Source organism: Phyllobates terribilis, unplaced genomic scaffold (assembly GCF_046119375.1).
Source record: "Phyllobates terribilis strain yellow unplaced genomic scaffold, ASM4611937v1 Scaffold_9__5_contigs__length_417890890, whole genome shotgun sequence".
Classification (NCBI taxonomy): Eukaryota; Metazoa; Chordata; class Amphibia; order Anura; family Dendrobatidae; genus Phyllobates; species Phyllobates terribilis.
In genome coordinates, this window is record NW_027362769.1 from 91,978,187 (window position 1) to 92,003,805 (window position 25,619).

Here is a 25,619-nt window from a genome sequence, read left to right on the forward strand (position 1 = left end):
GCAGCATCAAGTATGCTGCATTCAAAGCGCTGTCAAAAAAGGATTGTGTGCACATACCCTAAAGGTAAAAGGCCATTATTGTTGTGGATAAAATGTGGGGGAGGGAAGTGTGATTAAAACTACATGGGGCAAATGCTCCTGCACACTGTGCTGTCCACCTTCCACCTTGGAAATGTTACTTGCATAATGTATTTATATGGCACATGAAAAGATCACAGTGAAATACATCTAATCTATACTGGGCTGCCTGCAGAAATTCCTCTAGTCCCCATATCAAATTAAACAGGTGCTTCAGGCAAAGTAGAGAAGCCTGCAGTCACTCTGAGACTGCAGAAAAGATGTATGTATGTACACATGTAGCGCCCTGAGTGTTCGGTCGCTACAGAGGTATTGCATCTCAGCCAGATGTGGGATATCTCACTTCCAGGTAAGGATGGAGTGTGGATCAGGACCCTGACACCTGCATGCATTACACCACATTTCCGGGGGGGCAGGGCGACCGATATGCTCCAAGTAGAGCACGACAGTCCCTGTCCCTGGCTGGAGTGGGGGGAGGTAACACCGAGGAAGGGGGGACCCTGTAGTGCATAGGAGGGAGAGGGCGGTTCCTGGGTGCATTGAGAAGGAGGTATAAAAGGTGGGAGCCATCTTAGAGACAGGGTTCAGTCAGAGGGAAGAAGTGACAGAGCAGGGCCTCTGTGGAGCTCTGCTCCGAAGGTGGGCCTAGCCTGTGTGGCCCAGCCAGGACTGAAACAGCATGGAGAGGGAGTTCAGTCGGAGGAGAAGACGGGGAGCAGAGGCTCAGGCCGAGCTCTGCTCCGCAGGCAGGCCTGAGGGAGAGGCCGGAGCCTGGAGAAAGGAGAAGGAAGGAAGAGGAGCGGAGGAGGCTCCAGGAACGAGGAACGAAGGGACTCCAGGGGTGCAGACCGGCGAGTCGCCACCGCACGCCCGAATCTACCTGCGTAGGGGGGTCAGGCCAAAGGGGGAGACCGGTCCCCGAAACTAGTGGAGGCGGGGAACTATCCTCAGCTAGAAACCGGAGGTTGTGACATTTTATGTGCCGCAGCCCCTCGCTACACCTGCTAGGAAGGCACCACATAGGCACCGACGTTTACCTAAGAAGGCCGAGGCAGCTGGACAGAAGCGAGGTCACTGGTGAGGTATGACAGGCCAGAGAAAGGACACATAAAGGGGGTCCTGTGAAACGCTCCAAAGTTATCTGGGAGTAGGCCGAGCCTCTCACCTGGTGAGCACAGTGCGACGTGGGACGTTATGGCCAGCTGGAGTAACGTGGATAAAGAACTGTGAGTAAATACTCTGGACTGCATTACAGGACTCTGTGTCGTTACTGCTGCTCCCGTGCACCATCACCCCCAACATCCGCGCTCGCTGCTCTGAGGCTATACTCCTCCCGTGGGGAGTTATACTATCCTCTGCTGCACCCACAACACCAGCCTCAGCGGTTTGCCTTGCAGCGGCGGTTCACTCTGACCGCAATCCACGGGTGGCGTAGTCAGACATTTAATCACAAAACTCTATAAATAGACTGCCATTTGGGGTTGACCACCCTGAGCCACGGGACCGGGTCCCCGCCACGCAAAGACTACTACCCCCAGCATCCACAACGGGTCCAGTTCCGGGTATCCCCACACACACACGGGCCAGGGGGCGCGTCAACTTTTTGGTGTAGTCGGCAGGATCGAAACCAACCCGTTATCATCGGGTATTGTGTGCCTAGAGACTGTTTTACTGTATTGAATGTGGCGCCCGCCCCAGCAGAACGGACGCCATTATGTGCGCGCCGAAAGCCAACAAGAAGCTACCTCCCATCGTGGGCCAAGTCCCAGAATGGCGCCAAAGAAGGAGCCCACCCCCAACAGCCTTGAGTGCGGCTGTAGAGATGTCCATCAACGTGGGGGGGGTGCCCCTGAGAGCGATCCCGTGCAGCCTCACGGAGCTGATTGCTCAGCTCTCTGGAGAAGACCCGGAGTTCCTTCGGACTGCGCTGGAGGATCTGGACCGGAGGATGGTCCAGGCGCAGCGGGAGGCCATAGCGGGATGGAGAGAGGAGACGGCCCGGCGGGTCGTGACCCGGCAGCAAGTGACGCCGCCAGCACCGGACAGTGAGCCAGCCCCTGAGGATGAGAAGCGGAGGTCGGAAGCCGAGAGCAGCGCAGCCCTGGAAGCACGTAAGCGGGACACCCCTGCCACCAGCCCTGAAGCTACCGACCTGCATCTGGACCCCGTCGCGGAGCCAGACGTCCCGGGAGTCGCTGCACCTCCCTCGCTCCCGCTGCCGGCACCTAGGCCCCAAGCTGCGAACATGGTTGCCGGACCACGCCCCAGGCCGTGCCCCCTGACCCCGAGTGCGGTCGGAAGCGGCCCGCTCCAGGCCTGGTCGCAAGGCCTGATCTCCCCAGGTGCCTTCCAGCAGCGTGCGCCCCCGGTCCAGACACTGCCACCCCTAGGGACCGACTTATATAGACAGCTCGCCGGACCCGATGGAGAGCCGTTCCCCCTCCCAAGCGGATGGGTTCACCCTTGTCTCCGGAGGGACCTGTCCACAGGGGCCGAGGCCCCGCTTGCTCCACTCCTGCCCGCTCCACAGCCAGTCACCATCCCCCAGCTCCCGGAGGAAGAGGTCCAGATAGAGTGGGACCAGACCGGGGAGGACCTAATGGGGTTTTCACAGGAGACGCGGGCGGCCGCAGCTTGCAGGCGGGAGTTCTGCCAGCGGGAAATCAGGCAGCTGGAAAAGGAGGAGCAGACGGCACCAGAGGAGGGAGCAGCTGCAGGCCCGGAGCGCGGAGGAGAAGATGCGGACCCGCCGAAACCCCCAAGCTGCACGCGGTCCCAAAATTACCGGGACCGTGGTGAAGTTCCATCAAGAGAAGGGGTGGGGGTTCATCCGGGACCCCACCACAGACACGGACCTCTTTGTCAATAGGAGGGACGTGGAGAGTCACCTGCCCAAGGGTCACCGGGAATGAGATCTGTATCCGGGGGACTTGGTGTCCTACACCCGACATCGAGGCCTGCGAGGGTGGTACGCCCTCAATGTCCAGCGGGTAGAGGAGGAACATTACCCTGAACCTTACTACCCAGAGGACCTGGACGGGTCTGAGGAGTACGGCGAGGAGGAGGAGCGTCCACAAGGAAGACATCGCTATTGATGAGCGACAGTCTAACTGTATATAGTTACCCGCCTGGGTAGAAAAAGTTGCAGGACACGCCGTTTTACGGATTATAAGAAGTTTGCCCGGTAAGGGGTTGTTGTTCATTAGTTTGATTAAAGTTACCCGAAAAGGGTCTGTGAATTATCCGGCTGAGGACTGGGAGCAGCCAACCCCCCTTTGAACTATCCGGCTGAGGACTGGGAGCAGCCAATCCATGTAAATAGTTGCACTTCCTAAAGTGCCCTCTATTGGTTTTATAAATGTTGCAACAACAGACCTCAGAACAAAAACCCGTTTGGCGTGGCAGAAGACGTGGTCCAACGACCCATCAATGCCCTGCAGCCACGCCCAGGGCCTACGTTGAGGGTTTGCGAACGGGTCCCTCATGTTCAAAAGTTTTGCCAAGTTTGCACGTTAAGAAGAATGGACACATGGTCTCAGAAAGAACAGTGACCTGTTGAAAAGAGACTTCTCCGTTGATATGCTGCTGATGATGTTTTATATGTTTTCTACTAGAAAAGAATGTTTTATATATTGGTAAAAAGAGAAAATGTTTCCCAAAAAAGGGAAGTGATATGCAGTTGCCAGTTTTAAAAAAAAAAAAATTATATATATTTTTGCATGTCCTAATGTGCAGTGTCATTTGCTCTGTTCCAGCCCGCGGACGTGCTGTGATTTACCAGGGGGGAATGTAGCGCCCTGAGGGTTTGGTCGCTACAGAGGTATTGCATCTCAGCCAGATATGCGATATCTCACTTCCAGGTAAGGATGGAGTGTGGATCAGGACCCTGACACCTGCATGCATTACACCACATTTTCGGGGGGCAGGGCGACCGATATGCTCCAAGTAGAGCACGACAGTCCCTGTCCCTGGCTGGAGTGGGGGGAGGGAACACTGAGGAAGGGGGGACCCTGTAGTGCATAGGAGGGAGAGGGCGGTTCCTGGGTGCATTGAGAAGGAGGTATAAAAGGTGGGAGTCATCTTAAAGACAGGGTTCAGTCAGAGGGAAGAAGTGACAGAGCAGGGCCTCTGTGGAGCTCTGCTCCGGAGGCGGGCCTAGCCTGTGAGGCCCAGCCAGGACTGAAAGAGCAAGGAGAGGGAGTTCAGTCGGAGGAGAAGATGGGGAGCAGAGGCTCAGGCTGAGCTCTGCTCCGCAGGCAGGCCTGAGGGAGAGGCCGGAGCCTGGAGAAAGGAGAAGGAAGGAAGAGGAGCGGAGGAGGCTCCAGGAACGAGGAACGAAGGGACCCCAGGGGTGCAGACCGGCGATTCGCCACCGCACGCCCGAATCTACCTGCGTAGGGGGGTCAGGCCAAAGGTCCCCGAAACTAGTGGAGGCGGGGAACTACCCTCAGCTAGAAACCGGAGGTTGTGACATTTTATGTGGCGCAGCCCCTCGCTACACCTGCTAGGAAGGCACCACATAGGGTCAAGGAAGCGGCACCAACGTTTACCTGAGAAGGCCCGAGGCAGCTGGACAGAAGCGAGGTCACTGGTGAGGTATGACAGGCCAGAGAAAGGACACATAAAGGGGGTCCTGTGAAACGCTCCAAAGTTATCTGGGAGTAGGCCGAGCCCCTCACCTAGTGAGCACAGTGCGACATGGAACATTATGGCCAGCTGGAGTAACGTGGATAAAGAACTGTGAGTAAATACTCTGGACTGCATTACAGGACTCTGTGTCGTTACTGCTGCTCCCGCGCACCATCACTCCCAACATCTGCGCTCACTGCCCTGAGGCTATACTCCTCCGTGGGGAGTTATACTATCCTCTGCTGCACCCACAACACCAGCCTCAGCGGTCTGCCTTGCAGCGGCGGTTCACTCTGACCGCAATCCACGGGTGGCGTAGTCGGACATTTAATCACAAAACCCTAGAAGTAGACTGCCATTTGGGGTTGACCGCCCTGAGCCACGGGACCGGGTCCCCGCCACGCAAGAACTACTACCCCCAGCATCCACAACGGGTCCGGTTCCGGGTATCACCACACACACACGGCCCAGGGGGCGCGTCACATACACAAAGCTACATTTCCAGGGTGGACAGCACAGCATGCAGGGTCAATTGCCCCATGTAGTTTCAATACACTCCCATCCCCCACATTTTTTCCACAAGTTTTAATAATTAATATGCCCCCTTGCCTTTACATACAGAGTGCTGCTAGTCTGCCATAAAAGTAAATTTAAGCAAGTAGTAGCAGATCTAGTACCCACCTAATGACCCCGGCAGCAGCTGGTGATGTTCCCGAGGCAGGCAGGCAGGAGCAGCTTCTCCCACAGACAGTTATGGCGCGCGGACTGGCTGCAGCACCATTAGAAGCTCCTCTCCTCAGGCAGAGAGATGGTGGGCATGGCTTAGGTAGACAGGCCCACTGTTAGGTAGACACGCCCGCTCTCTGTATGCTGGCTACGTTCTGCCAGAGGTAATACAGCAGGGCGGGACCAACATCGTTTAAAGGAACTGTAGCCGCAGTGGCCCCCGTACAGATTATAATGAGGGCAATTACTTTTTGGATCATGGGGCCACCTGCAGCCTCGGGCTCCAGGTGGTAGCCTAGATTGCCCTCATTATAATCCGTCTATGGCTCTATGGGGCCCGTGAGTGGAGGAGTACAATACCAGAGCCCGCGACTGGGTCCCCCCGCTTGCTCAGGGCCCCGGCACAATACTTACCTTTTCCTGTTCCTCCACAGGTCCTGTCTCTTCCGCGTCCTGACTTGTGACATCTCTGGTCAGTGGGCGCGATGACGTCTTTACAGCGTGCCCTCTGCTGAGCAGTCACATAGCAGAGAGCGGGAAGATGGTGACGCTGAGGAGTCCGGAGGTGAGGTGAGTATTTTTTTTTTTTTTTTTTTTTTATGCATGGAGGCGTGAGGCATTATATGGGGCACAGCCTGCATGGGGCAATATATGGGACCCAGCTTGCATGGTGAATTATTTGGGGCCCAGCCTGCATGGGGAATTAAATGGGGCCCAGCCTACATGGGGCATTATATGGGGCCCATACAGCATGGAGCATTATATGGGGCCCAGCCTGCATGGAGCATTATATGGGGCCCATACAGAATGGAGCATTATATGGGGGCCAGTATCCTGTATGGAGCAATGTATGGGGTCCATTATTCTGTATGGAGCAATATATGGGGTCCATTATTCTGTATGGAGCATTATATGGGGTCCATTATTCTGTATGGAGCATTATATGAGATCCATTATTCTGTATGGAACATTTTATGGGGTCCATTATTCTGTATGGAGCATTATATGGGGTCCATTATTCTGTATGGAGCATTATATGGGGCCCATAATACTGTATGAAGGACTATACTGTCCGGTCTGCACTGTGCGCTGTGAGGATTCTCCGGTTTCTGAGCTATTGTAGAATTTACAATAAAGATCCCTCATGTAATGTAAGAAGTAAGTGAAATCTTTGGCAGTGTACTATAACTATATTCCTCTACCTTGCCTTTGCATCATGAATCATTGTATATGTTAAAGGGGCCCACTGAAACTCTTTTGCACAGGCCCATGAAAATCTGGAGCCGGCCCTGCACCTACACCCACATCCCATACCGGCGCCGTTCCAGCAGTGTCGGTGTAACACGGGTACTTTAGATGCAGCGACACAGAAACACAGAGCAGCCAATACAGGGTTAATAAACAGGGGAAGTTTATAATAACAGGTCAATCTCCACGCAGGGAGTAACAGGGGAAAATATGGGGGAAAACAAGGGAAGTAGCAGGTAAAAGTCTTTAACTGACATTTCACAGTTTAACTAGGTATAGCAGAGTCAAACCAGTTGTAATCGACAGTTTTTACACTTAGCTGACTCTTTTCCACCACAAGGCAGTTGCCAGCTGATGAAGGAGTTGATTTCTTCGGGCTTCCCCGCCCAAACAATGCTCCGTCTTCTGGCGGCAGCGGGCAGTCTCCGGTTTTGCCCGCTGAGCCCCTAGTCCATAACACGGCGCGTCACGTGCTCGGCTCCACAGACCCCGCGTCTCTTCTCCCTCTAGTCAGCTTGACTGCTCCAGTCCACTGCACTCGGCTCTTGCTCCCAGTACTGGAGCCAGGAGCCTGGACCCTCTCACACTGCTCTCCTGAGCGGGACCCTGCTCTCACTTTTCCGCGCAAAGGTCCTCGTCTCTCCCTCTTTCTAGCCACACCACCAGTTTTCCGGTCACCTGACCTCCCAGATCTCACTCTGGACCTGCCCCCAGCTTCCCAGTCACCTGACTCCTGTGCTGGAAGTCTGTCTTCCCCCTGCAACCAGAGGTTCGGCCCCGGCAGTTCCGGATCCCTTGTTCTGAAAGTACTTACACCCCGGTCTTCCCTCTTACACCGGCACTCACGTTTCCAGGGCTCACGTGAGGCTGTTATGTCACATGAGCACTGTACCCAATCAGCGCTGGTCCCCTGGTCACTGTCTCCGCCTTCGGACAAATCGAACATAAAGAGGAAGTCAGAGATCAGCTGTGGCCCTGGCTTCCTGTTGATGTTCAATACGTCCAAAGGCGGGGACAGTGATGCCAGTGCTGATTGAGCGCTGGACTCATATGACGTAACAACCTCATGTGAGCCCCGGGAATGCGAATGCCGTTACTGCTGGAACGGCGCCGACACTGGAGGTGAATATAGGTATTATTATTTTAACAGGGCCAAACATGAGGAATGAGAAGGGGTTGTCCACTTAGTGGACAACCCCTTTAACTTCAATATCAAGGTTCTTTAAAGCACTGGATTGCAGTGTTACGTAGCAAATACATGGCAGTTTAATGTGAGCTGTAGTATTTGGATCCTGCAAAATATGGAGGCACTATAAGGCTATGTCCACATGTTGAGTATTTGCAGCAGATTGTTAAATAGCAATATCCAGAGTATTGGCAGGAAAAACGCTGCATAAAATACATGCGTTTTAATGCGTTTTTGCATGCGTTTTTTTTCCACTCATTTGAATGGGTGAAAAACACTGCAAAAATGCTGAAAGAATTGACGTGCTACAGTTTAGAGCAAAATGCATTGATGGTTGAAATCTGCGAGGTAAAAATAAGCAGCATGTGCATAAAATTTTGCTGCTTTTTTTATTCCTGACATAAAAATGTACGGAAAAACATGACAAAATTGCAACGTGTGAACACATCCTAAGGTGGTATTATATTATGCCAGTATTATTGCAACTTAGCACTGCATGGCAGTAATTGTATAGCACTACAAAGGCCTACAATTCTGAGAACAACTTTCTAATTCTACATGTGTATTTTGTGCAGATTTTCACCTGCAATATATGTGCAGAAAATCTGCCATGTGATACAGTGCCAGCTAAGTAGATGAAATTTCAACAAATCTCATCTTCATGTTGGGGAGATTTTAGGCATATTATTTGCCCTGCTGTGCGAATTTTTAAATCAACAGCATTATCAGTTCTTTGTGTGTATTCAGCGTTGATTTCACTCCTTGCAAGGAAATGTGCACGAAATCCGCAGCAAAATATGCAAGTAGTGCGCTGATTTTGCTGCAGATTTTGCTGCAGATTTTGCTGCATATAAGAGCTGGAGCAGCTAGAGAAACAATCGCACCCAATATGGAACGTGTGACTTCAGCCTAAAAATGGCATACACAAGGGATTCACATTGAATTGCTGCATGATTTTGCGTATAACCTAATTTTTCTGTTATAACCAAAAGTTACATTGTTGGCACACCTGCTTAATAATAAACAACCATTATCCTTTTTCATGTATTGGCTCAGTCACATATGTTTAATAGTAGCAAAAGGATCTTCCAATTCTGGGGTTTATCTATCATTTTATAGCTCATCCTTTCATCCTTGGTTACTCACCAACTTGATTCCCTCTTATGTTCAGCCAGCTTGTGGAGCCTTTGAAGATACTTTTTTTGTTTTCTTTCATTTCTTCTTAATTTTGATGCCACATTTCGAGAGAATTCCCTCTGTTTCAGTTCTTTAAGTCTCTGTTGAGAAAGTAACAAGCCATGACAATATATAAGTTGCAGCATACATAGTTGATATGTGCAGTAATATTTACTGTATATTGATGCTAAATCAAGTGTTGGTGCAGTAGCATAAATACTTATATGTATGTGATATAGCGCTAACTGTCTGTGTTTATTTTGGGTTTATTAATGGGAGAGCCAAAGGGGTGAATATTTTTTTTTACCTAGAGATTCCAGAAATGTAAAGTTCCTGTAATTCTCTCTTTCTTAATAAATTTGGATGTGTGCCCTAGACATTGCTTGATGTCTGCAAGAAAGACCAAAAGGTGCATGGCGTCTCATAAAATATAACTTTTATTGATTCAAATAAAAAATATTAGCATGAATACAAAAACAGAGTAATCCTATGGGGGACCATTTAAATTTGATGTTGCTGTTGATTGTTGCATATGCTAAAAATCTTTTGTTATTACTACGAAGTTCTAGACTCAAAATAATAAATGCACTTCAATATCAGACTGTTTAACCATAATAGCAGATCAAAAAAATTAATTCAAGAAAGTACTTACATTACGAAGAGCTAGTGTAACCTGTGGTCCTGCGTGCCCCAACACATGTTTCGCCCAAGCTTCGTCAGGGGGCGTGCGTGTGGAACGCCCCCCTGACGAAGCTTGGGCGAAACGAGCACTGTGTTCCAATCTCGGTACGATTTATATGGCCATCTGACTGCCTAACTGCGCCCTAGTGGTGAATTATAAAACTCATGCTAGACCAATACATTTCTGAACAATTTGATGATATTATGTTTACAAAAATGATTGACATTAGAAGTAGTTTTTTTGTAAAGTTTCACACTGGCTATACCAATGGAATACTAATTATTGATCTTCTAGGGGCCAGAGTGGAGAGCAACTAAATAAGGGCTCATTATTAATTCTTTTTTTCGTGAATAGAATTTGGACCTAATACAGACTATGAGACTGCTCACATGTCTGATTTTTATTGTCAAACTGAGTGGTCAGCGCAAAATTGAAGAGATATGTCCAAATTGACCTGAGTGTTGGATCAAAATCGGCAATGCAAGTCTATGGGTCTGTGAAAAAAATTGGACAGCTCTCAAATGCCATCCAAGTATTGTCTTTTTTCCCCAGACTGATAGATAGGAGAAACTTTTTTTTGTTTTTAATCTGAGGAAAACTGATGAAACTTGGCGCAAACTGTCATTACACTTTGCTGGAACTTGGATCAAATGAAACTAGGTCTATTTTTCTCATACTTGGAAAAAATGGATGCCTGAATGAGGCTTAAGAATAACTCGTGGTCAGCCATTCATTTGAACAGCCAGAATTTTATGCAACATGTCTCCTAGTAATAGATCACCACGATCAAATCAAGGTTACTTAGCATTTTTTACATATTAAAACCACGTTCCCAATACCATCAGAAAACGATACATCTATTTTCAATAACATGTGGGCTTTTGCAGCATACTCTCACTAACACTAGCATTATCTGTGAATTTAAGGTGTTTTTTTTTCTTTTTAGTAGTTTGTTTCTGTGAAAGTGTAATTTGGCGTGGGGCGGTAGCAGTGGGCGAAGTATTTGTCTCTTACGCTCTAGCACGTTACATGAAAGTAGGGGTCCTGGCTGGGAGTGTGGACTTGTGGTGTGGGGACGCTACGCTCTTGCAGGCCACATGTAACTGATGACTTTGGTTGGGCAGGACCAGATGTTTGACAGTTCAAAGAGGGAGACCACCAGTCAAAAATAAACTTTTTACTCAACTATAACTTGGAAGGGATAATATACAGCAGATAGTGAGTATGACGCGCCCCCTGGGCCGTGGGGTACTCGGTAGCCGGGCCTGTCGATGCTGGGGGATGTAACGGTGGCAGTGACCCGGTCCGTGACCCAGGACAGGCAATTAAAGGGAATGTAAAAGGGGAATAAAGTTTTTAGAGATAATGTTTGTGACGCCACCTGTGGTATGTGGCTATATGGAGCCGCCGCTGCGGTGCAGATCCTCTGGAGCTGATGGTGATGCAGCAGAGTTGCTTCAGCTCTCCACAGGCAGAGCTAAGCCCCAGGGCAGTATATCGGAGTTTCATGAGGCAGATGTTATTGGTGCTGTGTAATGCAGGGCTGGTGATGGCGCAGCAATAATTCAAGGACACAGTGGGGTGAAGTCTTCATGTTTTACTCACAGTTGTTCATTTCTCCAGGTTACAAGGGCCAGTGTGTAACTTCCCACGTCATCCTGTGTCCTCCGGGGTAGGGATCCAACAATCTCTCAGGTACCTCAGGAGCACTTAAACGGGACCCCGTTCTATGTACCTTTCCTGGTCGTCTTCCCTGCACTGGCTCTCGCCCTCCTGCCCTGCGCCTCACAATCAGTGTTCCAAGCCAGTGGCCTCGGGCCTTGTCGGGCGATGTGCAGTCCCCTGGACCCTATGCGGCCACCTTTTCGGCGATGTAATTGTGGATTTTAGCTGCAGCACCTTGAAAATGCAGCAGCCTCCGGTTATCTAGCTGAGCCTGGTTGTTCTCCACTAGTTAGAAGCAGGTCCCCTTCTGCAGCCTGATCCCTCCACGTCCGTGTGGATTCGGGCGCACTGGTGGCTTCCTGCACTCACCGTGCCCCTGGGGTCCCCTCTGTCTTCCTCTGGAGCCATCCTCGCTGCTCCCGTCCTCTCTCAGTCTCTCCTCCTGGGCCTCTCGCACTAGGCCCGGCTCTCCTCCTCTCCTGAGCGGACCTCCTCCTGAGCTCCCACTCCCAACTGTCTCTCCTCTAAACTGTCCTTCAACTCAATGGTTGTAGATGGTTCCCCTTCTTATTATACTCCTACTAATGGTGCTCCCCTGATCTACTTCCTCCACATACACCCACTACATGGTTCCCCCTCTCTTGGTTCCCCCCCTTCCAACCAGGGACAGGGCTCAGCAGTGGATAAGTGCATCTTGCCCCTCCTGCTTGTCTGAAGTGGTGTAGTATTGGATGTGGGTTTGTGGGTCCCGGGTAGTACTCTGTCCTTACTTGAGAGTGGGGTACTTCACCTCTGGGTGAGATGCAGTACCTCTGTGGCAACTGAACCCGCAGGGGCACCACAGGTACACATCTTCTCTACTTCACCACAGCCCAGCTCAGTGCTCTAGTCCAGCTAGCAAGAGTCCTTCACTCAACCCGCATTTCTGCATCTTCTTACCCTCTAGGGAACTACAAGTGCTTCTCACTAAATTAGAATATCATCAAAAAGTTTATTTATTTCAGTTCTTCAATACAAAAAGTGAAACTCATATATTTTATAGAGTCATTACAAACAGAGTGATCTATTTCAAGTGTTTATTTCTGTTAGGGTATGTGCACACGATGCAGAAATGCTCAGGATTTTTTCCTGAGCGTTTCTGCATCTCTCTGGCAGGAAAAAACGCATGCGGATTGTACATGCGGTTTCCTGCCAGGGACATGCGGAAATGAAGCGGTCTTCACTTTCATTTCCGCATGCGGGTTGACAAGCGCTTCCCAAGCGATTTTAGCATCACTTGGAAAGTGCTTGACAACTTCACACTATATAAATCCATGCAGCCGGCATGGATTTATATAGTGTGTGATGTCAAAAAATAAATATATACTTTACCCTCTGATGGCCCCCGGTGTCCTGCTTCATCGGTCCCGGCTGCCGGCAGTGAAGACTGTAGGACCTTCCGACGTCAGCGTCACGTGACCCGTCACATGACTCTGACGTCAGCGAAGGTCCTTCTTCATTCAACCGCGAAGTGCGCGGGAAGCCGGCAGGACGCAGCGCGGGCCGTCAGAAGGTGAGAATATATATATTTTTTATTTTATTCTTTTTTTTTTAATGATACCTGGGTCTGGATGAGAGTTCTCTCCTCCACACCCGGGTACCATCCGCACATTAGACCGCATGAAAAGCACATCAACATATATAGTGATGCGGATTCCATGCGGTCTAATGCAAGTCAATGGCGGCAAAAGAGCAGCGTTTCCGCAAAATTAATTGACATGCTGCGGATTTTTGACCGCAGCGTTTACGCTGCGGAAAAATCCGCTTCATGGGCACAGCACATGCGGATTTCCATTGGGGAACATTGCTGCCCTTCTACCATGCGTTTTTCATGCGTTTCCGTGGCGTTTCCGCAACTGCAAAAACGCCGCGGAAACGCATGAAAAACGCATTGTGTGAACTCAGCCTTAATGTTGATGATTATGGCTTACAGCCAATGAAAACAAAAAAGTCATTATCTTAGTAAATTAGAATAATTAACAAAAAAACACCTGCAAAGGCTTCCTAAGCGATTGAAAAGGTCCCTTAGTCTGTTTCAGTAGGCTCCACAATCATAGGGAAGACTGCTGACTTGTCAGATGTCCAGAAGGCAGTCATTGACACACTCCACAAGGAAGGAAAGCCACAAAAGGTCATTGCTAAAGACGCTGTCTGTTCACAGAGTGCTGTATCCAAGCATATTAATGGAAAGTTGAGTGGAAGGAAAAAGTGTGGTAGAAAAAGGTGCACAAGCAACCGGGATAACCGCAGCCTTGAAAGGATTGTTAAGAAAAGGCCATTCAAAAATTTGGGGGAAGTTCACAAGGAATGGACTGCTGCTGGAGTCATTGCTTCAAGAGCCACCACACACAGATGTATTCAGGACATGGGCTACAAGTGTTGCATTCCTTGTGTCAAGCCACTCATGACTAATAGACAACACCAGAAAAGTCTTACCTGGGCCAAGGAGAAAAAGACCTGGACTGTTGCTCAGTGGTCCATGGTGTTGTTTTTAGATGAAAGTAAATTTTGCATTTCATTTGGAAATCAAGGTCCCAGAGTCTGGAGGAAGAGTGGAAAGGCCACAATCCAAGCTGCTTGAGGTCTAGTGTGAAGTTTCCACAATCAGTGATGGTTTGGGGAGCCATGTCATCTGCTGGCGTAGATCCACTGTGTTTTATCAAGACCAAAGTCAGTGTAGCCGTCTACCGGGAAATTTTAGATCACTTCATGCTTCCCTCTGCCAACAAGCTTTTTGGAGATGGAAATGTCATTCTCCAGCAGGACTTGGCACCTGTCCACACTGCCAAAAGTACCAATCCCTGGTTTTCAAACAACAGTATCACTGTGCTTGATTGGCCAGCAAACTCGCTTGACCTTAACCCCATAGAGAATCTATGGGGTATTGTCAAGAGGAAGATGAGACACCAGACCCAACAATGCAGACGAGCTGAAGGCTTCTATCAAAGCAACCTGGACTTCCATAACACCTCAGCAGTGCCACAGGCAGATCGCCTCCATGCCACGCCGCACTGATTCAGTAATTGAGGCAAAAGGAGCCCCGACCAAGTATTGAGTGCATTTACTGAACATACATTTCAGAAGGACAACATTTCAGATTTTAAAGACATTTTTCAAGTTGTTGTTATAAAGTATTCTAATTTACTGAGATTATGACCTTAGTGTTTTCATTGGCTGTAAGCCATAATCATCAACATTAACAGAAATAAACACTTGAAATAGATCACTGTTTGTAATGACTATATAATATATGAGTTTCACTTTTTGTATTGAAGAACTGAAATAAATTAACTTTTTAATGATATTCTAATTTATTGAGAAGCACTTGTATATTGCCAGTATGGCCGATATTTATCCTCTCTGTCCCTGATGCTCTGGAACTTCCTTTCTCAACTTCTGACAGGAAACTACCTTTGTAACCTCAGATTGACCCCTCCCACTCTGGGCTAGTCCCAACCATTAACTCTTACTTTCCCTAATGTCAAACAACACACATCATTAACACTGTTAAGGCATAGCACAATTCACATTACACAACATCACAATATACTTTTTCTTCAAGGTGCAACGTTGGGCAATATATCCATCTGCTTAAAAATCTGCCAATCGTGAACAGTTTGTTGATCCTACTATAGATGATTGAATCTTTTGGAATTCTAATTCATCAAGTGTGAGGAATTTTTCCCAAAGGTTTGATTTGCTGCCAAATGTTTTGTAGATAATCTCAATGCTGCAAAGCCTCCAATTGCACTAAAAAGACTTGTATAACATTTTAAGATCTCATAGGACTGTATCCAACACATTTCAAGCTCTTTAACATACCATGTGACATGATAACTGCAAGGCATTATGGGGAAACCCAGGCAGTCACGCTGGTGTCAAATGAGCTTTCCGTGGCTGATACAATTTTCTTGCAGACAACAAAAAAGCAGCCATACTTAACAACACCAGGTCACAATACCAATGCACTAACAGGTTGCAGCAGACCCCCATTGTAAAGGCGTGTTTTTGGCAATTAGCACAAATCAGCTTGGAAATTGTTTCAATTTTCATAAAACTACACAAATTCAATTTGCATCATACATATCGAAATTAGTCATCTGTTTAGTTTTTGTTTTTTTTAAATCACAAAAATTAAGTTTTGGTAGTGGTTTTAAGACTATGCACACAAGGTTATAACGGAGTTCATTCCTGCGCAGCTACAGTTCCCTTGTGTATTAACACACCTGGCTCATCACACCTGCTTCAACTGTACTACCTACTCTACTCGTTTGTCTGCCATCCTGCATACTCTGTACTTCTGGTCATTGCAATGTCACGTGTCACCTGTCAAGACCTAATCTGCTGCACCATCACCTCTGGTCCATGCTGTTTACCCTTACCAGCAAGTTAGACAATCCACCTCACAAGATGAGCCCTTAACACTGCCTAAAACAATACAATTTATGGAAAAAAATATGTGTATGGCCAGTGTCAGACTGGAATGCCAAGAGCCTACCAGTAGCCAACTCCAGGGCCCCACTTTTCAGCTACATGTAAATGTGACATTATCCTCAATCACAAATTTACAGTTAGGTCCATATATTTGGACAGAGAAAACATTTTTCTAATTTTGGTTCTAGACATTACCACAATGAATTTTAAACAAAGCAATTCAGATGCAGTTGAAGTTCAGACTTTCAGCTTTCCTTTGAGGGTATCCACATTAAAATTGGATGAAGGGTTTAGGAGTTTCATCTCCTTAACATGTGCCACCCTGTTTAAATACTACAAATTATTGTCAGAGATATGTAACTCTTGACCTATCTGGTTAAAATAAAATTTTGCATTTTTCATGGTCGGTGACCACTACGACTGCCACTTTTCTAATTAATAACCACTTTATAGCAACTCTCCCAAATGCATATCCTGTATCCAAGAGACTACTGAATTATGTGATTTAATTCATTTATGCTCATTAGCTCCTTGTATTTCATTCTTGCCAGTCACTGTGAGCAGAGTATTGAAAAGACTTTAAAGCAGATATCCATCAATGACTACTAGTTTATTATTTTTACTTTTTAAGCGACACTTAATAGGTCCACAATTTTGTGCCGAATCAATTTGTAATATATCCTGAGTGTTATTTTATACATTACACAGCTTCAAATTCCCTGTGTAGGTGGAACGTTTCTCCTTGAGGAGAGTGACATTAAAAGCCTGACATGCCAAGGTGAGGAGACTTAAGTAATATGATAAAAAACTGCAGCCACCACTAGGAGGCCATAGTGCCTACAGATGTTTACTCCTTTTATTCAAGTCAATAATAATTGTATATGTGGTAGAACCATCGAATGGTGATTGCAGGCAAAAAAAAAATGTTATATTTTATAAGGCACATTTATCTCCATGAAGTTTTTCTCTAAAGCAGGCATGTATACCCACATTTACTTTACGATACTCCTGTGTGATTTTTCTTTGGCAGTCACTATTAGGCACTGCTGGCAGAGATCCTGGGTGGCAGGTGAACAGTGCACTTGGCCACTAAGTCAGGTGGAGAGACTCTGCCTTTTAAAGTTGTCCTGTCGACCGGCAGATTACAGGAAAAAGTCATCAAGCCAATTAGTGGGACTGACCAATTATGGGAACAGGTCAGTGTACCAATCACAGTACGAGTTAGGCAACCAAACAACCTCCTTGATGCCCTATATTCGTTTTTGGTTTGTTGTACTCTGTGCCAGCTATCATATTCTATTTTTATTACCTGGTACAATCAATATTCTATACTGTTGTCTAATGATGTGACTAAGCTGATGCAGGATGTCTCTGGATGCCCACATTTTTATTTATTCCCTCAGGTCTCTTCACCAGTTGGCAACTTCTTTGTGGACACGAGCTGGGAGTTTCAGCAGCAAAGTCCAGATTCTTGTAAAAACTTAAAGGGAATCTGTCAGCCGGTTTTGAGTACCTCATCTGGGAGCAGCCTGATGTAGGCAAAGAGAAGCTGAATCCAACAATGCATCACTTAGATTACTGGGTTCAGCCGTTCTGACACAGTCAGAGCTTTTAGGTTTAGCAATACAGCAGAGCTGAGAAAGCTAACCCCTCCCACACCAGTGAAGTGCTAATCACAGCAGAGGGCATTGCCCAACTAGGAGGCACTCCCTGCTGTGTCCCAGCAATGATAAGTTCCTGGTGCTAAAAGAATCATTGCAAGCAAACAAAACCATAGAGCTTGATAAGAGAGGCATTCTGAAATCTGTGTTTTAACCCCTACTGCATGCTGTCTTCAGATTACATAGCAAAACCTGCTGACAGATTCTCTTTAAAAGTTGAAAACTAGAGATCTCCTTAGATTCTGCAAAATAGAGTCACCTCTTGCCAGTGGCCAGCGCAAAGAGTTCGGTTTAAGTTGACAGTTTCATTACACTAGACCCAAAAGTACCAGAGTCTGGAAAGTTATTTTTACCAGTCACAATTGAATTCTATAACTTTAGGATGAAGGTGGCAAGTGACTGCTTTCAGCACAGAGCCCTTATTCTGCACTGTCTTTGCCGACAGCACTTTGGATTTAACATCAAGATTAGCCTTTAATATAGTGTTCATATCTGTGTGCCCCGTGGAGAGGGAATATTTTCACAGGTCACAGATTCAAAAGACTAATATGCTACAGAATGCTGCTGGCAGGCAAAAAAGAAAGATCTGGGGTACTACTGACAAGCATATGATTTTATATCTGAGCATTAGATATTAGGTGAATAAAGTTTGATGCTCTTTTACTTTACTTTGAAGTTTAGTTTACTTTACTTTTAAGTATGATTGTCATGGGAAAAACACCTCTGTAATACAGTATTAAAGAGAAAAAACACAATGTGCCTCTGTATATTATTAATGGCACATGGAAGCAATGTATCGACCCCTAACTGATTACAAGCAGGTTCATCATAGATCTCTAATATGCAAATCCATAATATGGCATCTGGTACCCTTTTACAGTTAATTTACCCTAAATGGACTACAGTTGTCATGCTCCTGGATTTGATCCCTTAAGCTTCTGTTCTGTGGTCAGCTTCTCTTTCTGCCAAGTCACAAGAGACACCTTTCCTCTGGGTGTTTTGACTCTGCTATTCTGGCTGCAGTTTGTCTAGCCTAACACAGGTGTTTTCATTTGTCTGCCTATCACCTTTAGAGTGCAGCTTTATATTCTGTCCCACTGCTGCTGTTTCCTGCTGGTGATAGATTAATTTGGATGTTCTGACATTCTATTGATATTTTGAGCCAGTCTGTGAAATTCCAGCTAAGGATTTTTGCCTTGCTGTTTCTTTGCTATACTTTACACCTCTCTTATGTTTATCATTAGGAAGCAGGCAGTAAATTTGTTAACAGTAGTTGCTTTATTCTTTCTTTGGTATTTCGTTATTTAAGTTACTCACTCTGGGATCTTTCCTTTGTTCAGCACACTTCTTTTATAGGTAATTCACACTCTGCTCCGCCCCCAAGTTCTGTAAGAGGAATGTGAACCAACTGGACAGCGTTTTAGGCAGTTTAAGTCCGAGTTACCATCTCCTAGTCTGTGGTTAGGTCTATCTCTGAGTCAGGATATCTAGTATGTACAGGAACCGGCAGAGTCAGTTGCAGTTTTTAGTGTATAACCTATTTTTCCAAGTGAGTTGCTACACAGGCATAACAATAATATTATGATGGTGACCTAAAAGCACACATGTCAGCAGGATTGTGCTCAGTAAACCACATACACTATCAGGTGGGTGATATTACACTGATTTAAATGATACCTTGGTTGATGAAATCCATCCTGTGGTTCTTGTGTAATCTTTACTGTCAGTTTGGAGATAATGATATGCTCGTGCTTCAGGGCGGCCTGTAGGGTGGGCTCTATCTGGTGTTCTGCTTACATATTTATCTGTATGCTCTTACGACAGCTCACTGTGCGGTCATTGACCTGCCTCCTATTTTACATAATGCATCTAGTAGTGTGGGGCTGGGTAAAATTAATTTACTGTGGAAAAAAAGCCATAGTACCATGCATTGATACCAGTAAGATCCCTCATCTATCCATATTATGTATTATATATTTACATTGCTAACCCTGCTCTGGATATAAACAATCTGGACATTTGCGATTTGGATGATATATAGTGTTTTTTCCTTACAATATTTTGTTGTTTAGGAACAAACTACTTACAAATATATGGCACTATCATGGGTGCAATGTGAACACCAGCATACGCTAACCACTTACATGGAATTTGGGAGAGAGTGCGAGTGCAATATATTAATGTGTTAAAATCTGGAAAAAATGGAGTTGAATTCTCTTAACAGTAATTATTTCTATATACAGCTTACATCCAATTTTGATAAAGGGAAAATTGATTTTCTAGATGTCTCTCTAATCGTAGATGAGAGGGAGTTCATTCAAACAAAAGGTTTATAGAAAGAGTTTTTTGGTTATGCTTTGTTATCTACAACATCAGAACATATTCTTACTGTTATCTTCACAGGTCTTTTTTTGAAGGATAAAATCAACTTATTTTTCAGAAGAAAGATTTTATTAATAAACTGCGGATTAAATCCAATGTTCAGAGATTGTGGAAACAGTCGGTGGTGTATCAAACAAGGCTATTTAAAAATCTAAGACTATGAGAAGACAAGATATATGAAAAACAAAGCTGGACAAGCACATATGATGCACTGCTACAAATTATAGCTGCATTTAACCCCTTCGTGCCCAGGCTATTTTCCTTGTTTGTTTTTTTTCATTTTCGTTTTTTCCTCCCGTTCATTTGAGCCATAGCTTTTATATTTTTCTGTTCACATAACCGTATGAGATTTTGTTTTTTGCATGATAAGTTTTGCTTTTGAATGACACCATTCATTTTATCATGTGATGCACTAGACAGTCGAAAAGAAAAATTCCAAGTGTGTTAAAATTGCAAAAAAAAGTGCAATTCCGCAATTGTTTTTTTGAGCTTTTTGTTTACCATTTTTACTATACGTTAAAACTTACCTTGCAATTTGATTCTCCATGTCAGTATGATTACGCAGATACCAAACATGCATAGTTTTTTTTATTTTAGTGGTAAAATAAATTCGGCAATTGGTAAAAAAGAAAAATTCGGCCCTCTTATTGCATTTTATCGCAATGTTTCAGCAGCTAAAAGAGGTCATTCTGGTATTTGGCCATTCACTGATCGGATTAATTTTTTGTTTATTTTTATTTTTTATTTAATTCTTTATTTTAAATGGGGCAAAAGGGGTTATATGAACTCTTATATTTTTTTATATTTGTAAAAGTATTTTTTTCCAATTTTTAATGTATTGAACAGTCACCTTACTAGGGGACTTCAAGCTGCAATCATCTGATAGCTTGTACTATACACAGCAGTGCATCAGTACTGCTATGTATGGAAAAAATCACGATCTCCTATGAACGCCGGCTAAATGCTGACTTTCACAGGAGAATTGTCATGACAGCCATGGAGGTCTGCAACAGACCCCCGGCTGTCATGGCACCCCATCGACGTCCCGAAATCACATCAGTGGCGCGCTGATGGTCACGTGGAATGAAGCACTTCCCTGCCTGTATGTGTTAAATGCTGCTGTCAGAGATTGACAGTGGCATTTAACATGTTAACAGCCGCGGTCAGATATTATATAATATATAATATTATGTGCCCTTGTTTTAAGGTTTTACAATTACAACACTATTTGGAGGAGCAGAATCTCATCTAGGTCCATATGAAGAAAAATTAAAGTGGAAGGTGGACCGGTGCTGTCGGGTTTCAGTCTGGATACAAGGAGAGGTACACGTAGTGTTTTAAAAAATATTCTATTTATTTTTGAGCAATGAGTTTCAGGGACGGATTGCCAATCATCAGGCCTGGTATAAATAGAAGCACACATCACACACAGAAGAATAAAAATACATAAAAAATAATTTATGGCTGTTCATCTTTCATTTGATTCTAGCTGAATATGTCAGTTACATTCGGCAAAAGGTAGAATAGAAGCATTTTCCGATATAAACAAAAATATGTAATTTTTCAAGGTATTGGGGATTATTTCAGGGTTGGTACCAGGTTTATGTGAGCCTGAGGGAGAATAGAGTCAGGGTGGCAATTTTATCAGTTTCCTCTCTGTCTTAGTAAATAATAGAGACTTCTTTTTTTAATTGTATATTCTACGAAAAGTAGAAATGAGTGGTGTACCTCTCACTGTCTGTTATAAACTTCTATTCATTTATTGGAAAAAGTCACAGAAAAGCAAAATATAAAAGGTGCGGGGTACAAGCGAGATACGTGTAGGCCGTTTCTCTTTACTTAACATTTTGATGGTCCTGCGTGATCACACTCCTTATGAGCGTGAGAATGCGTGATCACTATGTAACCACCATTTCTGCATTTTCAATCCTCTATACAAAAAAACTCATTATACACTAATGGGTGGAGGTTGGTTATTCCGATTGGAAATGTGGGCCCTATTGGTTTTTATGACAAAAAATGACCTTAGTGTGCTCCTCTTGTAAGGTAAATGTGATCTAGATATTCTTTTATGTGTTTTTATTGAATAATGAGATAAAAAAATGTAGAGTTGATTGTTACCATGGTGACCACATATTTTCAAGCTTAATAGGGGAGCGTGATGGTGTGGCGCCCCTGCGGGTTCAGTCGCCACAGAGGTACTGCATCTCACCCAGAGGTGTGGTACCCCACTCTCAGGTAAGGAGGGAGTACTACCCGGGACCCACACACTTGCATCCAATACACTCCACTTCAGTAGGGAAGGGCGAGATTGCTCCTAAGGGAGAGCACAGTCCCTGGTCCCTAGCTGGAGGGTGGAACTATGTAGCGGGTGTGGGTGGCGGAAAAAGATCAGGGGAGCACAGGCAGAAAGAGTATAAGAAGAAGGGGAACCATCTAGAAGCAGCCAGTCCTGCTCAGGAGAGCAGTGTAGGAGGGTCCAGGCTTCTGGCTCCAGTGCTTGGAGCAGGGGTTTGAGTGGAGAGTGAGGAGTCGGGCCTAGTCTGAGAGGCCCAGGAGAGAGAGTGAGAGAGGACGGGCGCAGAGGGAAGGCTCCGGAGACAGAGGGGTTCCCAGGGGCACGGTGAGTGCAGGAAGCCACCCGTGCGCCCGAATCTACACGGACGTGGAGGGATCAGGCCGCAGAGGGGACCGGCCCCTAACTAGTGGAGAACAACAAGGCTCACCTAGCCAACCGGAGGCTGCAGCATTTGCAAGGTGTTGCAGTCAAAGTCCACAATTATATCGCTGAAAAGGTGGCCACATAGGGTCCAGGGGATTGCAAGTCGCCCGACAAGACCCGAGGCCACTGGCTTGGGACACTGATTGTGAGGGGCAGGAGGGTGAGGGCCAGCGCAGGGAAGACGACCAGGAAAGGTACATAGAACAGGGTCCCGATTAAGTGCTCCTAAGTTACCTGAGAGATTGCTGGATCCCTACCCCGGAGGACACAGGATGACGTGGGAGGTTACACACTGGCCCTTGTAACCTGGAGTCTTGAACAACTGTGAGTAAAACCTGAAGACTGCACCCCACTGTGTCCTTGAATTATTGCTGCGCCATCACCAGCCCTGCACTGCACCAACCACATCTACCTCATAAAATCACTATATCCTGCCCTGGAGCTTAGCTCTGCCTGTGGAGAGCTGAAGCAACTCTGCTGCGTCACCATCAGCTCCAGAGGATCTGCATCGCAGCGGCGGCCCCATATAGCCGCATACCACAGGTGGCATCACGAACATTAATCTTTAAAAACTTTATTCCCCTTTTACTTTTCCCCTTTAATTGACCGCCCTGGGTCACGGACCAGGTCACTGCCACCGTGACATCCGCCAGCATCAACAGGCACGGCTACCGAGTACCCCACGGCCCAGGGGGCGCGTTAATGGCATCATAAGATAAGCAGGCCCATAGTAGGGTCCAGTAATGATAAACGGATGCAGCCTACAGGCATCTTATCTTGTAGTATCCTCTGAAGTGTAAAGTGTTGAAAAATATTTTGGTGTCAAAGAATTAAAAAAGAATAGTTATTATTATTATTATCTTACATGCTCCTCGTGCCTGTTATAGTTTGCTTTTTTTGTGGACTACTTGCAATAAAAGTGGTTTGTAACACATAGCGAGTGCTGCTCATTCCTACTTTTTGGCTCATATTTGCTGTGGACTGTGATTGATGGATGGGGACCACTTTGCTTAAGCAGTGAAGATCGGTCAGTGTCCTATACACTAATCCGGAGAAGATGGTAATGGCCCGATAGTGACAAGCTCCTGTCACTTTTGTTGCGCTTCTTCAAAAAGTTTTCAAAGGTCATTGGAAATACTATTGTGCAGAGGGAAAGCTGCTTAAAGCACTATTCCAGCTTTTCTTTTTTAGTTTTACCGCTGGTGTAGTGTCACTAATGTAAGTTCCCTGCCTCAGTCTCATACTTACCAGCCCCATCTTCTTCTGTTATCTGCCCCACTCCAGTCGGTCTTCTTTATGTTCTGAGCTGCCGGATCGCTCCATTGTTTGCTGGGCGAGCTAGAATTCACAACTCAATGTAAGTCTATGAGAGCCAGAACGAGGCCAGAACAAGACTCTCATAGACTTACACTGAGAGATTGTGACCGGTACCTCTGACTTCCTTTCAGTCAGACGTTGCAGTTACAAGATTGTGGATTGTGACCGGAGTGGCGCTGGGAAGAGCTGAAGACGGCGACTGGTGAGTATAAGACTAGGACCAGGGAACGTAGATTAGTGGCACCACTCCAGCAGTACAATAAAACAAAATGATGGAGTGGTGCTTTAACTACATGAATAAGTGTGTATGTGCAGTAATTTTTAGGCAGAGGAGGTGAGGAGCACCACTGGGGGGATGCGGAGTATAAAAGGAAATGAGAAAAGAGATTAGACTGTGTGGCCTGGCAGCGCATCCCTCATCGAGAAGGGTAAATGCAGCCACACTTCACTTTGTAATGTCAGACATCTTAAAAATCCAAAACATTTCTCTCTATTTGAAAAACAGAATAGTTTTGGATTTAAGATTTTTCTGACTTTTTAAGAATATTGAATTACAGCCTGAACGTTTGAAAGAATAATCTAAGGAACGTGATGTAAAAAAAGCAAAAAACATTTTCACCTTTGCAGGAGAAGCTTCCGGAATTGTGTGGTTGCCAAGGCAACCTATCCACCTACTCTTCCAGCAGCGTCTCCCACTATTTCTTTTTAACTTGTAACAAGGGACACAACTGAATCCAAAGTTCTGGAATCAAAAACGCTGTAAAAAATTAAAGCCAGAAGCTCTTGTAGCATCATATAGTTCTTTCTTATTATATTAATCTAAGGGGAAAGTTAGATATTATATATTATGTAAATAATATTTTTTATTATTACTTTCATTGTTGTGGGAGCCGATAGCATTAATGCTTCCCTTCACTATGGTACATTACAAACTACACTGCATGTTTGCCATCCATTGTATAATTACTGACCTGATGTGCATCAGTATGAACACTGATTAGCAAGGGGTTAACTTTCTATAGTGAGTTGGACCGTAGAGTAAAGCACTTACCTGCCTCTCCCCTAACTTTTCCCCTTGAACTCTTTAAGTGAGTCTACACATTGTGGCCTGGTGTGGCCAACAACCTTGCTGATATGCAGTTTTATCTCAAATTGCCAAGGTTTCAAAATGATTGTTAATGGCCCCATCATTAAAGGAAACCTGTCAGTCAATTCATGCAGACCAAACCACGGGCAACATGAATGTTTTTCCCTGAAATCGTATAGAATGAAAGAAGCACTCCTCCTCCCATCAAAGTTTGTATCCTTTTAATATATTTTTTAATATATTTTTTCAGTCTGCATTTTTTTAGATAAAAATATGTCTCACACCGTGCATCTTAAAGGGGTTGTCCACTACTCGAACAACCCCTTCTCAATCTCTCTTTTTGCTCCCAGTAATATAATAATACCTATACTCACCTCTGATGCCAGCGTTGTTCCAGCGGTGTAGATACTGGCTCTCACAGAACTCGCATGACATTGTTATTTCACACGATCCCTGCTGCCACTTCCTCCGGATGTATGTGATACATCCAAAGGCGAAGAGAGTGAAGCCAATGCTGATTGGCCTCAGGGATCGAGTGACATAAAAAATGTCATGTGATCCCCGGGAGAGCCAGTTCCGACACCACT

At 45.7% G+C, this 25,619-nt stretch overlaps 1 protein-coding gene across 1 annotated transcript in view; it reads right to left on the reverse strand.

The window, feature by feature from the left end:
* ZNF804A (zinc finger protein 804A) overlaps positions 1 to 25,619 on the reverse strand; it is a 230,456-nt gene that overhangs the window by 23,684 nt on the left and 181,153 nt on the right. The window contains exon 3 of the mRNA XM_073646776.1: positions 9,014 to 9,144. Coding sequence (XP_073502877.1) covers positions 9,014 to 9,144 — 131 coding nt within the window. The remainder of the gene's footprint in view (positions 1 to 9,013; positions 9,145 to 25,619) is intronic.